The 17,402-nt window shown below is 45.1% G+C and overlaps 1 protein-coding gene across 2 annotated transcripts in view; it reads right to left on the reverse strand.

Moving 5' to 3' along the window:
* PDCD11 (programmed cell death 11) overlaps positions 1-17,402 on the reverse strand; it is a 43,468-nt gene that overhangs the window by 24,250 nt on the left and 1,816 nt on the right. For both annotated transcript variants that reach the window (XM_043475526.1, XM_043475525.1), the window contains exons 2-16: positions 17,127-17,239; positions 16,041-16,172; positions 14,912-15,079; positions 13,304-13,465; positions 11,678-11,801; positions 11,083-11,264; positions 7,677-7,784; positions 6,322-6,528; positions 5,552-5,676; positions 5,307-5,367; positions 4,514-4,660; positions 2,568-2,819; positions 1,896-2,030; positions 1,202-1,396; positions 76-246 (exon numbers count right to left, since the gene is read on the reverse strand). In XM_043475526.1, coding sequence (XP_043331461.1) covers positions 76-246; positions 1,202-1,396; positions 1,896-2,030; positions 2,568-2,819; positions 4,514-4,660; positions 5,307-5,367; positions 5,552-5,676; positions 6,322-6,528; positions 7,677-7,784; positions 11,083-11,264; positions 11,678-11,801; positions 13,304-13,465; positions 14,912-15,079; positions 16,041-16,172; positions 17,127-17,228 — 2,271 coding nt within the window. In that variant the 5' untranslated portion in view covers positions 17,229-17,239. The remainder of the gene's footprint in view (positions 1-75; positions 247-1,201; positions 1,397-1,895; positions 2,031-2,567; positions 2,820-4,513; positions 4,661-5,306; positions 5,368-5,551; positions 5,677-6,321; positions 6,529-7,676; positions 7,785-11,082; positions 11,265-11,677; positions 11,802-13,303; positions 13,466-14,911; positions 15,080-16,040; positions 16,173-17,126; positions 17,240-17,402) is intronic.

Below are 17,402 nucleotides of genomic sequence, written 5' to 3' on the forward strand. Positions count from 1 at the left end.
CTTCCCCACCAACCCTCCGGGTCTGTGACCCTGTTGTCTCCCCTCAAAGGCCCTTGTGCAGGAAGCTGAACTTACAGCTTTGGGGGCCAGTCCACTAAGACCTGAGGGGAACTGGACGAACACACCATAGTCCTTGATGTTCTTCACAAAACCAATGAGCAGCATTCCAGGATGGATTTCTGAGAAGCTCTTGGGATTCTGGCCACCTTCTACTGCAGAGACTAAGGCTGGCTTCCTGCAAAGGAGCTAGTGGACTTCATCAAGGAATGTTCCAAAAAGGGTAGATGCACTGTCCACCTCTCCCGTCTCCTTTCCCCACTCTCTCTACCATAGTGATTCTCTGAGTGTGCAGACCAGCAACCACCGCATCGCCTGCAACCTGAGGCAAACCCTTACGCACCACCCCAGACCAGCTGAATCAGACGGGGTGGGGGCAATGGGGACAGCAGGCTCTGTTGGACCAAAATCCTCCAGGTGACTCTGATACACACTGAAGTCTGGGAATCACTGCTTCATCCCTTTTCTTATCAACTTACCTCCAGATTATCAGAGGGGACCGGAAGAGAATGGCTCATCTCCGGTGGCGTGGCAGCTGGATCAGCCATGACACCACCCTCCTCCCTCCATCTTATACCAACCAACCCTATTGCACCTCCTCTGTCCATCTTCATTCTGGGGAGATTTCATTTTACATTCTGTGAGAAAGAAGGCAGGGTCTTCCTTCTAAGCTGCCACACTAAGACCAAAAGGAATATTCTGAGACCCGTATCTCAGCAGGGGAGAGGGAGAGGGAGAGGGAAGGAAAGAGGACAGTAGGTACTGACTAACTGCTCCCACTCGGGGACAAGCACTAAGTGCCCTGAGAAGGCTGGGTGTGCCACTGGGGGTGTCCCACCGGGCCCAGTATGCCACGCGGCCCCCTCCCCAACACCCTGGACTCCCACTCTGCGCTGACCACTAGCATCTGCAAGCAGCACCTCAGTCTTGCTCTAATTACCACCAGGTAAACAGAGGCAAAGTGCAGGCTTGCCCACTGCTGTGGTTTGATGGATGGGTGTACTCTGAAGGCAGAATCCACTTCTTTCCCATGAGTTTCCAACTAAGAGCAGAACCTGACCCAGAGGTCCCCTGTGCCCCTCCCCAGAGGCGCAGCGCTCCCCCACCTCCACTTCCGTCACCCCTACAGCCCAGTAAAGGATACAACCCGCTCCTCACTCGCGCTCAGACACAGGACCCGGTGCAGGGTGTCGCCTGTCTGGAGCCAGTGATACAACAGTGGGCCGTTGGTGACATGGTCCGATAGATGAGCCGTGGGGAGGAAGCCAGGGATGCTGTGGGGCAGGACAGCCACCTTCAGCCCATCTTTGGTCTTCTCTAAAACCTTCACATCCACCAACTACTCAGGGAGGAGAAACACAAAAATACAGCACTTGCCTTGGGAAGAGAGCAGCCTGTGTGGGTCAGGCGGAGATCAGAGGCATCAAATTCCAGCACCAGGGATGACTGAGAGGGCGAGATCAGAGAAGCAGCTTTCTCCCACTCCTACTCCATGCGCCCAAAGGCCCGGCAGGCACACACATCACACACACAGCAGGACCCATCTGCTGCTCAGGTCGCTCCTCTCCCAAGTCCCTCCAATGGGTCCCAAGGGAAAGACAACCTTGCACGCTGGCCCAGAGCCCACAGAGGAAGAGGACAGCAGCACACCGAGATCAAGCCAAGCTGCAGCAGCATTCTCCTTTCCTAAACAGCGTCCCTGTGCTCTGACACACGGCCCCACAATTGTAACTAGCTCCTTTGAGCTCCCCCCTCCAAGGGTGCCAGGACCCCAGTGTCAGTGGCACCCTGCTCTCTGCTTCTGTAACTAAAATAATTTGTCTGGAGAAGTCAGGTACCTGCCCAGCACTAACGGCTTTCTTTTTCTTCTGACTCTGTCCTTCACACTCTTGCTTGGGATCACTCGACAGCCTGAAGGACAAGAGCATCCTCTCCTTGGACGGCTCACAGTTCAGCACCGCAACCTTCACCACCTGGTGAGAAACCACACCTGCTTGGCCCTGGAGAGAGGTACCCCCCACCAGTGCCGCACAGGCCTTGGGAGAGCCCCCAAGACTCTGGATCAGATCAGAAGGCAGTGAAAACAAGCATACTGAGAGTTACACAGAATCCCCATGAATCAGCCTTCTGGGTGAGAAACAGACATGAATGAATTTTGGGGTATAATCCCAAGTTTTAAAAAAACTCTTCCTAGACAGCAGCACACTCACTAGATTTAGGACAGTGCCCCCTTGTGGTGACACTGGCCTCAGAACAACTGCTGATAGGAGTGACTCAAGTGTATTGTGGTGAAGACCAACACCTTCCAGGTTGACGGCCTAAGGTCCGTTAACTTTACCAGTAAGCCCTTGTGAGGGTTTCTCTCTGTTCCAGTCCATCTCCACTTAGCTGGCTCAGGCCCACTACCCTCATGCTCTCTTCCAGATGCCTTAAAAAGCAGCCCTCCTACTCCTTCAAATCTGTGTTCCCAGGGTCATCAAGGAGAGGAGCCTGTCCAGGGGAAGGGTTACCTGGCCCACGTAAAAGACACTCTCTGGGTCAGGGATGTACTCGGCACTGAGCTCGTGCCTGGGCACCAGTCCCTGCACGTCATTGTAGAACTTCACGATGCAGCCGTAGTCCTTGACCCGGAGGATAAAGCCGTGTGTCTGCAGACCAGGCTTGGCATCATCATAGCAGGTAATGGCAGGAAGTTTGGACTCAACCAGGGTTTTCTTCAGGGTCATCATGAGCTTCTTGGCTTTAGGGTCACAAAGCAAAACCTAGGGACAGGATATTGGCTGTCACCAAGTCATCCATTATTGAGGGAGCCACTGCAAGAGGGAGTCTCTGCCACCCGCTGAGCCCGAAGGCCACGTGCTGTGCTGTGCTTAGTCGCTCAGTCATGTCTGACTCTTAGCAACCCCATGGACTGTAGCCCACCAGGCTCCTCCATCCATGGGGATTCTCCAGGCAAGAATACAGGAATGGATTGCCATGCTCTTCTCCAGGGATCTTCTCAACCCAAGGATCAAACCCAGGCTTCCTGCATTGCAGGAAGATTCTTATTCTTTACCATCTGAGCCACCAGGGAAGCCCAAGAATACTGGAGTGGGTGGCCAATCCCATCTCTAGGGGAACTTTCTGACTCAGGAATTGAACCGGGGTCTCCTGTATTGCAGGCAGATTCTTTACCAGCCAAGCTATCCGGGAAGCCCTGACCTGGGCCATGGTCAGTCCCTAAAAACCCGCTCTCTCTTTCTCTCTGAGAAAAATCTTAACTGTAGATCCTCCCTGCTTCCTGCTGGATGATAATCCAGCGAGCGTTCATCTCCATTTCAAATGTATCTCCTCCTGTAAGTGACCCCCTGGGCCTACAGCAACGCTCATCATGCCATCACACCTCCAGGGAGGCCTGTGTCGGTTACTCCTACCTGGCCTCCGCTCCCTCTCTCTCCTGGAGCGCTGCATCTTGTCTAACAGAATGAATGACGGAATCTGTTCACCCGCTCAGTCCTCAGTACTGCTGTGTGTTCACCCCCCTCAATACAGCTGTGTACTAGCTATAAACTATGACTGAGAGAACCAACCACCTCTTATTCCTCAAAAGGTCATCTCCTTGAAGGCAGAGAAATTCCTTTAACTTCCTAACCCCATTACTGTAAAATTTTGTACCAATGGCTAACCAGTATCTTTGTTGACTCAATAACGAAATTACATGAAAATAAGAAAACCTAACACTTAAGTGTGCATACACCAGGCCCTAAGCACTGTGTATTATCATGTGTACTCTTTACAACTCTGTGCAGTTTCTCTCAGGTCTATGTTGTAAAACACTCAAGTTTGGACAGCTTTGTTTGGGCTACTTCTGTACCTGACACACCCCCTGATCTTCCTAAACCTTCCAAATCCTACTGATCCTTTCCAGCTCAAGCCCCGCCTCTGCCAGAGATCTAGAAGACATTATCATATAGAGCCCAACTTGAAAAGTGGTTCTGCCATTTATTAGCCATATGACTCTGGGCAAGACACTTGGCATTCCTAGCCTTTCATTTAAGAGGAGGAAAACAGCACTTCCTTCTCATGGCCATTTTAAGGATGAAATGAAATGTTATGATGTGCCGAGCTCAGCAACTGGCACAGAATACATGTTACATGGTAGCTGCTATTGATCATCACTGATTCTCAATGATTCTTGCTGCCCCGGCCTACCCTCATCTCCCTGTTCTGAGATGTGGCCACAGCATACAGCCTGCACCAGGCCACATGGCCTGCACTCTTCAGGAATGGATATTTTAACTCTCAATTATACCGTACAATTATCAAAGGCAGGGACCCACTTTTCTCTTCCCAGTGCCAGGCACAGCACTGCAGACATTATGTGGTCACTTTGCGGAAAAAGGCAGAAACTCCACCTGCGAAGCACTGCTCTCTTCCTATCTGGCCAACCCCACCGGCAACCCTTCGGAAGGCTCACCCGGCACTTGACCTCATCCCCAACGTGGTATTTCTTCTCCGGATTCTTCATAAGGATGTCGGCCAGGTGCATGGTAGGTACCAGGCCCCTGATCTGCCTGCCCATCTTCACCACCAGTCCGTGTGGCTTTATGGTCAGCACTTTGCCCTAAGAATCCAAGGAAGATGACATGATGCCTCAAGAATGTCTTTCCTACACTTCTTACAACAAAGCATCTCACACCTCTCTTTCAAAGTTTAGCTTCCTAAGCTAACTACCTGTTGTTCCAGATTTCATGGGGCAAAGCACATGCCCCACACTGGGCTGGATGCAGTAGGGTTTGTTTATGAGAACCTTCACACCTTTCTGTGTGAGCATCTTCCTGTCTGTCTTACCAGTTCCATCTCCAATGGAGAGGACTAGGTCTGCTAAGGAATGAACTCTACGTATAAAGGGGAGCTGCTCCACTGGGGCTAAGTGGCTACAGACAGGAGAGGCAACTGGAACTGACTCCTTACTAATATCCCAGGTGGCTAAATTGCCAAAGAACTAACTTTTGACCTGGTCTAATAAACACCATCAATTGTCAAGACTGATGATCTACTGCCTCTGTGTAGTGGCATGGTGCTAGCAAGACTTTACCGTGAAATTAATTTCAAGTCACCCAATAGAAGAAAAACAAATCCCAGTTAGCAGGCAGAGGGAAGGAGCATGCCTTTAAATGTGTTCATCTAAGGACTAATGAGCTGCCAGTTAACCTGTGAACTAAAGACTGAAGGTGGGAGAGCGTCTAATTACATGCTTGAGGTCTTACCTTAACCAAAGCCCCAGGTTTGATGTCATGATACCAAAGGAACTGAGCTTCAATAATAGACCTAGAACAAAAGGCAAATACAAGATTAAATACATTAGGGCAGAGGCTGACTAAAATTCAGGGCTACCAAAATCACACTGGCAGGAAAAGAACCCTTACCAAGTAAGAACAGGAAACGCTGTGAGCGTGCACCACAGACAAAGACGCACACCTCTATACCCCACACAGTGAGTGGACAGACTTACGTCCGCAGAGAGAGCAAGGCTAGTTCATCCATTTGGCTGTAGTCGATGATTCTACACTTGTGAGTGTTCCCTGGCTTGAAGGCCTCAGGTTTGAAAGTTTTCTTTGAATTGGAGAGGTGGTTGCGCTACAGAGTACCAAGTGATTAAGGACAAGTCATAGGCAAGAGATCGGAGACAATCAGACATTAAATCAGATGTGCAAATGACTCAGAACATTTATCACCTACCATAAAAACAGCACTCTGATTACATGTTAAAATAACTGCTCTAACTAAAAAACTGTTTTTTACTACCACAGAATCTCTATAAAGTCAGAGAACAGTCTAAATCATGGGTCAATAAATCACAGTTCACAATGAAATGCCTATTTTTGTAAGTAAAAGTTTGCCTGGAACATGGCTATGCCGTTTCATTCACATACCGTCCTTGTTGCTTTCAGGCTACAACAAAGATGAGTAGTTAGGACAGAGTCCATATGGTACATGAGTCTAAAATATTTACTATCTGGCCCTTTAAAACAACTTCACCAAGCCCTGGTGTAGATCCTAATTAATTCCTGTTCCAATCATCAACGTGGTATCAATTAAGGCAAGCCAATTTTAAGGTACTCTAATATAACAGATTTTGTTCAAGTTCTTATTAACTGTCTGCCACGTTTGGGAAATTCAAAAATAGGAAACTAATACTCAGGGATGAAGGAAGCAAAAAGAACGCATGTCCCTTAAGTCCTTCTGGTGATGAGAACCTGATGAAACAAAGAGACTCCTTACCCGAGCATAGGCCAGAGCACCATCCTTCAGCTTAAAGGTGGCCCCGGCATTGCCAAAAAAGCCCTGGACGGGCACGTTATCCAGCACAGCTCCTAGCTGTGGGCACAAGAGCCGGGTGAGTGGGCGCCCAGGCTGCAGGAAGACAGGGCGCAGGCTCAGCCGCACAGCTCTCGTCCGAGGATGCACGCAGAGGACACAGGCCCGTACCTAGACAAGGGACACAATGAGGATAACGCACGCTGGAGACAAGACCCGGAGCCGACTTTCAGGGGTTAAGACTCTCCCTGTGCTGACCAAGTTATAGGTGGAAGTACTAAAATCAGTTTGTACAATCAAACGGCATGTGGAAAATTCACACACAACACCCCAGAGGAACTACGTCTGACTGAATCAACGCTTACGCAAGGGCAGGAACACGGGTATCATGGGTATCAGGGTCCCCTCAACACCATGAGCCTAATAATGCACATGCAACAGGAGCCATGCACTGGCATCACTGTATCCAGAAGCTCATCTGAAAGACCAGAAACAGCCTGCTCTGATCACAAGGTCATAGCATGTAAAATGTCTCAACTCTGTACACAAGTATGACTACAAGGAGAAACAAAGTCACTAGAAAGAGGTTCACCAAAAAATCAATAATATTATCACCGGGTGCTGGGAAAATCTACTTTAAAAAATAAAACAACAAAAACAAAAAACCAACAAGGTCTCTATAGCTTCCATTAGCATGAGTTACTGGTAAAAAATAAATAAATCATTTTGGAATTTTTAATAAAAATTAAATTCTACACTTGTGACTATATATATTCTAACTCACAGTTAGAATATATTGGAATTTTCTTCCCAAATATCCACAATCATTGTAGAAAATTTGAATATTTAGATCAGGGAAGAAAAATCACTTAGACTTAACCACTAACACTTGACTGCATAATCAGGCAGTATTTTAGCCAGGTGTACCATAGCACTTTCACATTCACATTCATCTCATATAGCACTTTCATATTTTGAAGACAAACATATATATTAAACATACATTTTGTTCTCCTACATTAACACTTTCTTAGAACACTTTAAATTATAAAGGTAAAAGTTTCACTACCAAGACAGAAAAAGAATCAGAGTCCATGAAACAAAAATTCCAAGGTGCTTTCTTCTTCACAGGCTCCTATTCTAATCTCAATCCCCAGAAATAATCACTGACCGTTTCCTATGGTCCTTCCAAGACACCTCTCATTCTCCTCACCACCCCTAACACCCAGCCAGCCAAGTCCCAGGACCTGCCTGTAGCAGCTGTGACACTGGTTGCAACTCAAGTGAAATCAAGAAAAGATAAATGCAACATTTCTTACCTGCTGATTTGAGAAATATGTTCCGGCTTTCTTAGGATCCAGGTGCATAAAGTCAACCAGGCCATTGAAGAATGAGAGGAATTTAAGCGTAAGGCCAAGTGGAGTCACCTAGAAATAAACAGAACCAATTGTGAAAAACATCTCTCTGAAAGAATCAGGAATGAGAGAGACTGTTCATACTAAACATTCAAGGCCACATTACCATAACTCTCCCCCACCCCCCACAACCCTGATCATCTTTCTTAAAGGGGCAGCACAACCCCTGGCACTGGCTCTTCCTATACTCAGTAAGCTCACCCACCACCACTACATCCCCCAGCCTGAGAGGATTCTCCACTCTCAGGATTTCCCAAAGGGATGGAAGGCACTTTACACAAAGATCCTTGAGGAACCGCCAGCCTGACAACTTGGACAAGATGTTGCTAACTTGGTGATGTGCTCAGGCTAACATGGGAAAATCCACATGCGTGCAAGAGGGAGCTACTAACCACGAGCAACCAGAGGCTCGCAAAGCCAAGAAAGCAGGGTGACAAGGCCCTCAAAAGAGAGCACTGAGGTAGGGAAACTAAGCCAGATCCCCAGGTCCTATAGGGTTCACCCTTCTTCCATCTCCATAGAAAGTGGGAGACTTATTCTCTTGGAAACTGTTATCAGATTCAAAACACAGGAATAGTACACAAACCATGAAAATGTGAATTAAGAAAAATTCTGAATATCATACAGATATTGATATGAAGACATCCAGCCCCTTTCAGCCATCCAGCTCTTAGGCAGCCAGGTTTATATCCTTAGATCCTTTCTAGAGAAATCTAACATGCCAGAGAGGATTTCTAACAGTGACACCTCGAGGTTTCTTAAAGATGACCCGCTAGCTCCTGCCCCTGACAGGCAAGTCGGCCAGACAGCAAGTCCACCCAGGCTCACAGATTTCCAAGCAGTTTTTTAGTGCCTCTCTCATAAGATGGCAGTCAAACAAAAACTCAATAGAGAATGGGAGGTTTAAGTTGAGAGCCTCTCCCTAAGGTAGGCTGCAAATGCATGCATGTATCAAAACAGAGTGTAAAAAGTAAGAAAATTAGAACTGATCCATTAAGTCCAACATCATACTAATAGGAATTCCGGAAAAAGAAAATTAAATACTTTAAAATATCTGATAAGGGGCATGTATCTAGAATATACAAAGAATTCTTTTTACCATAACAATAAAAAACAATGGATAAAGGACTTCTGATTCAATATTTCTCCAAAAAATTTATAAATGGCCAATTCGCAACATGAAAAGATGCTCAACATCACTAATCATTAGAGAAATGCATATCAAAATAACAAAATACCACTTCACACCCACCCCTTCTAGGAGAGCCATAATAAAAAGAAGGAGAAGTGTTAATGAGAATATGAAGAAACTAGAACTCTTAAATTGCTGGTGAGGATATGGAACATTGAAGCCACTTTGGCTGTTCCTCAAAAAGTTAAACACAGAGTTACCATATGACCCAGCAAGTCCATTCCTAGAAATGAAAACATGTGTCCCCACAAAAACCTGTACACAAATTTCACAGCAGCATTACTAAGAGCCAAAAGTGGAAACAACTGAACATCCATGAACTTCATATTCAGTCATAAAAATAAAAACCCTCAATGAGCTTTGCTGGTAGACAACACTCACGTGCATGTGTGCATGCTAAGTCGCTTCAGTCGTGTCCAGCTCTTTGCGGCCCCATAGACTGTAGCCCACCAAGCTCCTCTGTCCATGAGACTTCCCAGGCAAGCATACTGGAGTGGGTTGCCATGCCTCCATCCCCCTCCAAGAGATCTTCCCGACCCAGGGATCGAACCCACATCTCTTAAATCTCCTGCATTGGCAGGCAGGTTCTTTACCACTAGCACCACCTGAGAAGCCCTCACAACATTCATATGTGTTGTCATAACCTGTTCCTAGAGGAATTAAATACACCCCTGTGACTCCACTAGAAGAGGATTCTCAGAGGCTTATGCCTGGTTTCTTTCAGACTTCACTCCATGGGCCTTTTCTCTTTGCTGATTTTGCTTTGCCTCCTTTCACGGTAGGGGATCACAGCTGTGAGGACCACTACATGGTTAGTCTTATGAGTCTCCATGGGGAATCATCAAACCTGGCAGCGGTCTTGGGAATTTCAAGACACATTAAGTAGAGATTAACCTCCAATGTGCTTTTAGGGGACTTTCCTGGTGGTTCAGATGGTGAAGAATCCACCTGCAATGTGGGAGACCTGGGCTCAATCTCTGGGTTGGGAAGGTCCCTGGGAAAAGAGAATTGCTACCCACTCCAGTATTCTTGCCTGGAGAATTCCATGGACAAAGGAGCCTGGTGGGCTACAGTCCATGAAGTTGCAAAGAGTCGGACACAGCTGAGCAACTTAGCATGAATGCTTGTGGTTTTCTGAGGATGTTTCTGGAGAATGTGACACATTAAAACAAGTGAGTAAACCAAAAAAGAGAAATACATGGAATCAAAGAATGTTCTATCCAATACAGAAGAGTGGGGAAGGATCCAGAATGATAAAGACCGGAAGCCTCTGGATATCAGCTATTCAGCAGCTTTATAAAGCAACCAGACTGGAGCCAGATGACAGTAGAAGGACTCCAGATGGGAAGAAAAATAACAAAGATTATTTTAAAGGGTTTGAAAATATAGAAAATAATGAGGGAAAAATAACTATAGGATGTATGAAGAAGCAATGATAGGAAGAGAATTCAGCAAATGAGAGAAACAAAACTGATCATCAACTCCAGGGTTGGGGGAGGAAATGGTTCAAGAAACAAATTATATTACCTAGTTCAGTGAGTAAACAGTATTTATGTGGTTGTAATGACTTAAACACTGAATAATGATTTAATCAAAAGTTGGGAGAAGGGAGGAATAAGAGCTGAAATTTCATCTACCTTGATAAAGGGTTAAAACTCAGTGCCTCAAAGTGTTAAACCATGAGATCTAGCAGAAGCGTATTACTTAGAAATACAGAGGTAAACTTTAAAAGATAAGCTAAAAGAATTAAAGATGGAGGTTCAATGGGGTGAGAGTTCTTCATCAGAAGCCTTTTAATATTAATACCATTTAATCTTTAGGTCAGCACTGTCCACAGCACATATGTAACTGAAGTCACATATGTAATTTTCAGTTTCCTAGCAGTCACACTGTAAAAACTACAAAGAAAGAGGTGAGATTTGTTTTAATAGTTTACTTAACCCAATACAGGCAAAATATTATCATTTTAACATGTGATACTGGCTATATTTCAAGTACTAATGGCCACATGGGACCAGGGGCTACCCGACTGGACAGCACAATTTTAGACTGTGTGCACTCTACTTTAACACAATTTATTTTTATTTTAGAAAATAATAGTAACAATGAATGGCTTACCTTCTGTACCTGCGCTTTGACCACCAGTCCTGGTAGCAAACTATTGAGGGTCCAACTCTGCTCCTCAGTAGCAGTGGCAGCAGAAACTTCTGAGTGACCAATAGACAGAGTGACCACTCCTCCACTGCCCTTCACCTCTTCAATGAGGCAGTTCAGGTACTGACCCACCTTCAATTTAGCACCTGCAAGTCCAGCCCCCCAAAAGGAAAAAACATCTATTATGAGAAGAACTTTTAACTTGGGCTCAAGTGACACCTTCAAGATCCATGGCCTACTTGTCCAGTTACCATGCAGTACTCCCCATATTCCCAATTTTCAAGAAACCATCTACAAAAAAGGGAGTGAAATGACTAATTGATTTAGAATCAACTACCACATAAAAAAATACAAAAACCTCAACAAGGCAGGAGAGTGCTGGTTCAGAGGCCCTGAGGGTCCAAATTTCAGTGGAATCTTCTACGTGGGAAAAAGTGAAACTGAACCATCAGATTTTAGTGAGCCTGGCACTCCACCCTTACTGAAATGGTGGCATTTAAACATAATCCCCACACAGACCACCTCACAACCATGCACTCGTCCTTCTCCTTCCCCTCACCTTTGTTCTTCTGCCGAATGTACTCCTGGGCTTTCTGCAGTGGCAGAAAAGCTCTGGCCCCACTAACACCGATGTCCACTAGGTAGCCATGGTCTTCCAGACTGGACACAGTGCCCGTGAGCAGCTGGAGGAAGAGAAAGCATTCCCAAAAGTTCAAAAGTCTACGGTCATAGGACACATAACCAACATTCACTACCAAACACGCCAAACATGACTGTCCCCACCAATGGTCTCAACAAATCATCCCAGAATCCCAAGTATCCTCCCACTTTTAAATTTAAACCTCAATTGCTACAACACAGGGAATACAGCCAATATTTGATTATAACTCTAAATGGAATATAACCTTCCAAAGTTGTGAATCACTAATGTACAACTGTAACTTCTATAATACTATACATCAACTATACTGAAAGAAATTTTTTTAAGAAAAGGAAAACAACCTCAATCTCATTAAAGGATAGAAGAGGGAAAGACATCAATCAACTTTAACTCTCCTGGGGTTTGAAGATCTTATGGTTTCCAGACAGTGAGGAGCTGACTAATGGAATGACAAAGAGGGTTCTCTTTCCAGAGGATTTTCAAAAGATAGGCAAGCCTTTCATGTCATATACATGAAAGGGGTGCAGTGCTGGCACCCCCAGTGCCAAGACAACTGAGAATCCAGAGCCACCCTTCTAGCTGTCATCATGTCTTTTCTAAGCACCTCCAACACGCCCCTCACTTCACCAAAAAATCTTGCCAACCTCCTTTACATTTCACTGGAAGCACTGTGGCATTCAAATCTGGCTCTAATAATCACTACCTATTTGGCCTTTGGCCACTTAAGTCAGGTAAACCCTTTTCAGTCTATTTTCTCAAATGTACAAGAGTGATACCTATTGGCCTCACAAGGTAGCTATGAAAATGTCTTCAGTGAAAGTGTCTAAAACAGCAACTGTCAAACAGCCACCTCTCAGTACTTGTCAATTTCCAACAACTTACTTGTGGTGTGTTCCCCATTCTACTCAATGTTCAGGGCTTGGCCCAAACTTCACTGCTTCTAACCAAATGTTTCAAGATCACATTGATCTCCTTCCTCTTAAGTGAGTACAGTTTACATAAGTGTGTTTTACACCTACTCAACTTGGAGGTGCTGAGCAGGGACTCACATCTCCTGAACCACCCCTGGACTGGGAGATCAGTAGTGGAGTATCCATTAATACGGCTGACAGACTAACTGCTCTGTCTACCCTGTCTCTTGCTCTGACAGCAGCCCCCAAGCTTTCCCCACAAATTTCAGTGGCTTTTGAAAAGGACTTCATCTGTGAAGAAGTCTCAGCAAAGAAGGCACTTCAAGAACTTACTTTCTCACCCTTGCTAAGGTGCCTTGGAGGCATCTTTTTTTCCCCTACCAGCGAATGTGGGGCTTGCTTTCCCTTTCTCCCATCCAGAATGATGTGATTAGGTTCAAGTCTTCAACTTCCATTAAGTACCCAAAGCACCGTGGAGATCTTCCCCCAGGAAAAGACACACCCCCATGTATAACAGTTAAGCTCAAAGTGAAGGGTAGTCTAGACACCCCAAGAAGGCAGGACACGGAGAAGGCATGTTGCCTACTCCTCCTCCCTCACCCCAGATACGTACCATGCCAGGTTTCAGGGTCTCAGCACTCAGCACTTTGTTGACATTTTTGGGGTTCAATGATAGGATGACATTCTTTTTGCCCCCCTTTGTGGTATCCAGACTGCTCACCACACATCTCACCAGCATTCCAGGTGAGAAGAGCTCAGGCAAGCCAACCAGGTCCTGCATAATACAAGTGAGAAAAATCTGATATATACCTTTCCCCTAAACTGAGAATTCACTGCCCGACCCTGATTCAGTGGTTTCTCATCCTTAGACTCCCAGAGCCCAAAAGGCAGTTGAAGAGAGTAACTGCCCCCCCACAAAGGCATTGGTTTGTGGCCATGTCACAGTCTTGGATTACAGGTAAGGTCTCCAAACATCTTCACACAAAGGCAGATATAAAATGATTTGTCAAAACAATCTTCTACAATTACTGTACTTCCTCGTTTACTTCCTCATCTTCCACTTACTTCTCAGCTTTCTGCAATCTGCGTTCCACCCCCTCACTCCATACTTGATCTCCCAACAAAATCTCCAATGACCTCCACGTGGCTAGATGCAACAGCCCACTTTCCAGTCCTTCTCTCACATGACCTTAACGAGGCATTTTACTCTGGTGCTGCTTCCTTCCTGAAACACTTCCTCACAGCTTCTGACCTTTCCTTCATCGGATTTTTCCTCTACCTCACTGGCCCCACCTTCTTCTGACTGCAACTCTCCTTTTATTCAGCAACTAACATACACTGTTTACTCCTGGTTCAGTCTTTCAGTCTCTTCTCCCTTTGTGTGCCCCCTATAAGCAATTTCTTCCTCCTCTACAGCTTCAACCACCACCTACTTACACAAAGCAATCTCACCGGGCTCTAGAATCACCTATTTACTGGTCGTCTCAATTGTACCTCAAACTCAACACAACCAAAAATCAAATCATGATCATCTCTCCCAATCCTGGTACCCTTTCAGGGTTTCTTATCTCAAGATGACCTGGCCAACTGTTAACCATGCTCAACAGAGACCTAGGACTCATTTCTGACATGTCTCTTGGCCTTGCCATCCATATGGAATCCATCACTAGGCACTGACTTTACCTCCTCAGCCCTCAGTAAATCCATCAGTCTCACAGCTTGGACTATAACAACAGCCTCTGAACTAGTTCTAAGCAACTACTCATGCTGCTTTGATTCATTCTGTCTTCTGTCTACATATCACCCACCTCAATGAGAGCATTTCAAGGGCTTCCAATTGATTCCAGAAAAACCAATCCTTAACATGGTCTAGTCTCCACCCAGCCCTCTAGCCCCATCTCACACCACTCTCCCTGCTCTCTGTTTTAGTCACACCGGCCATCTTCTGCTACATATCAGGCTCCTTCTGCCTGAACTCCCTTCCTTCCTTCTCCAGCCTACCCTCATCCTTCACATTCAGCTCAGGTATCCCTTCCTCGGGCAAGTCTTCCAGGTTCCCTGGCCTAAGTGAAAGCTGCCTTATTAAAAAAATTTTAAAAACCTAAAAATAAATTCTCTAGATAAACTCTCTTGGTATCTTGTACCTTTCCTTCTTAGCACTTAGCAAAGCTGTCATCTTACATCTTACTCCAGTTACAGATTTAATCCAGGTTTCCCTTACCTGCAGGGGTTCTTCTTGCGCCACCTGCTCATTCAGCTTTTCAGTGTAAGCATCACAGATTTCAGTCACTTGCACACACCCTTGGAGGCCGTTGGGGAGACTAATCACCAGTTCTAGTTCATTTACCTCTTTCACGCAACCCAAAATCCGCATCCCCTCACACAGGGACTAGAAGAGAAAGAGTGAATTATGTACAAGAGGGAAGAGAACAATGAATAGGGAGGTGGGGAGGTGGGGGAATCTGGCTTCTAACCCTAACTCTGACATAAAAAAGCTACAAGAGAAACATACGTGTATATATCATACACCCGTCATATTTCTGACTGAGCACCATTAAAGTTTGAAATGATACCACTGTGTTTACAGCATGAGGGTGTTGGAGGGCACACTCGCCTTTTCCTTTATTCCAAGCAACCTAAGCTCAAATGCCTGGGAGGCAACACAAGGCAGAACACAGGCCAGGGGAGACTATGGAAGTCCGGCATGTGTGTGCCAGGTCTAAAGGGCACAAACACTATTCAGCAATGTGTGGCTACAAATATGAGGGAGTGCATACTTGTATTATCAGCACTTTCAAGTTTCTATAAGGAGCCAGAAATCACATTCTTAATGTAAAATTTTTAAGTTTTCTAATGTTGGCACCAACTTTTTTTTAAGTAGCACACAGGAGGAACAAAATACTTCTGCAGGCTGGAAGTATCTTTCCCTTCACTATCTACATCCATGTGTATCTTTCCCTTCACTATCATTTGGCTTTTTCTTTTTTATAACTAAAGTATCAGAGTTACCTAAAAATTGAAGGGACATAAAAAGGCTGCTTCACTTCTCTGAGGTAAGTTTCCACATCCGTGAAATGAAAGGGGAGAATCAGAATGACTGTTGAGGGTATTGTCAATTCTAACCTATGAATTTACTAAAACACAAGTTCCGTGACAGCATCAGCAGGATGAGGGACTTAGCTGCTAAAAAGAAAAAGAACACACGATCCATGATCACAGGCATTGACAAAACTGGAATAGAGACAGAAGATATATATACATGTATATATACGCAAAGAATGAAGGAAAAATGGGAAGAGGAAAGAAAGAAGAACACATCAGAGTTTGTTCAAAACCAAACATTGACAAACCTCCACATTAAGGATTTCAAACTTCTCTCTGACAAACTTGCTGCTTTCTCTGGTTTCAACTTTCAACTTTTTTGTTTTTGCTGGCTCTTTCTGGATCTTTTTCCTTTTGGTAGATTCCTCTTCAGTAGAAATCTAAAGTGGGGGAGGGAGGAGGAAAAGATCCAAAAAAATAAAAAGTAGCTTATCCAGGCCTTTCCCTTCAATTTCAGTTCATCTGTCACCCTGTTTTGTCACCCTTCTACTCCACCCCACTCCCAACTGTTCTTTAATTCCTGTCTCGTGGCCAGTCTCCCATCCTGACACCAATTCTCCCTGTGACAACAATCTGAGCTCTATTCTAAAAGCCTCTTCCCTTCTGTGTTCTTCCTCCCTAGACAGGGATGGACACGGGGGTTCCCCACTGGGAGAAGCAATTTGGAAGAGTGCATGAAAATAAAAAAAGTAGAGTCACAAAGATCTCCACCATAACAAGCTGTGTGGTTTCAGCTGAATTATATAACCTCTCTGGGCCTCAGTTTCCCACCATGGAATGGTGATCTCTGCTTCACAATACAGTTGTAAAGATTACATAAAATAGACCTATTCATACAATTGAACGTTAGTTCTGGTCCCGCTAGCATTTGGAGCACAACCTACTTTAGGTGAAGATTTTAAATTCTAATGCAAATCATGATCATTTTACAGAGCCTCATTCAAACCTCATTCAAACTGTTTTCTCCCCATCCTTAATCAACATGGTAAGTTTCTGAGAATGAGAAACAGGGAATTCCCTGGCAGTCCAGTGGTTAGGACTCTGCACGTTCACTGCTGATGGTGCAGATTCGATTCCTGGTCAGGACACTAAAATCCCACAGGCCTCCCGGTGTGGCCAAAAAAAGAAAGAAAAAACGGCATTGAAAACTTATATAATAAATGCCACTCATGCTTTAAAAGATATAGCCTTGTGGTGGGATGGACTCTTTAACAAGTTAAATTTATAAAAATAGACTTCAACAAGAATCCTATCTGGAAAACAAGGCTCATTCTCCAGAAGGACACTAGAGAGAAAGTGTTCTGTGAGTCTTTCCAAAAAAGCACACCACTTACGTCAAACAAGTTGTCTTGTTCAACTGATCGCTGCAAAGTTTTTTCTGATTTGTGGGTCTTTCTTGTACCCCCGCGGGGGAAGCTTTCTTCCATGGCTGCCATGTTTGAGTGTCCTAAAAACAATGCAAAAAGTTGGTAATATGTACTTCAGTGTCAAGGCTGTGATCGATGGGCAAGAGACAGAGCCTTCTAGCACCAGTGTGCTAGACAGCATTCAGGACTAAGAAATGGATGGTTTGATGCCAGGCAACAGATAATTCATAATTCGTCTTTCCA

The sequence above is a fragment of the Cervus canadensis genome, chromosome 8, assembly GCF_019320065.1.
Source record: "Cervus canadensis isolate Bull #8, Minnesota chromosome 8, ASM1932006v1, whole genome shotgun sequence".
In the NCBI taxonomy this organism is placed as follows: Eukaryota; Metazoa; Chordata; class Mammalia; order Artiodactyla; family Cervidae; genus Cervus; species Cervus canadensis.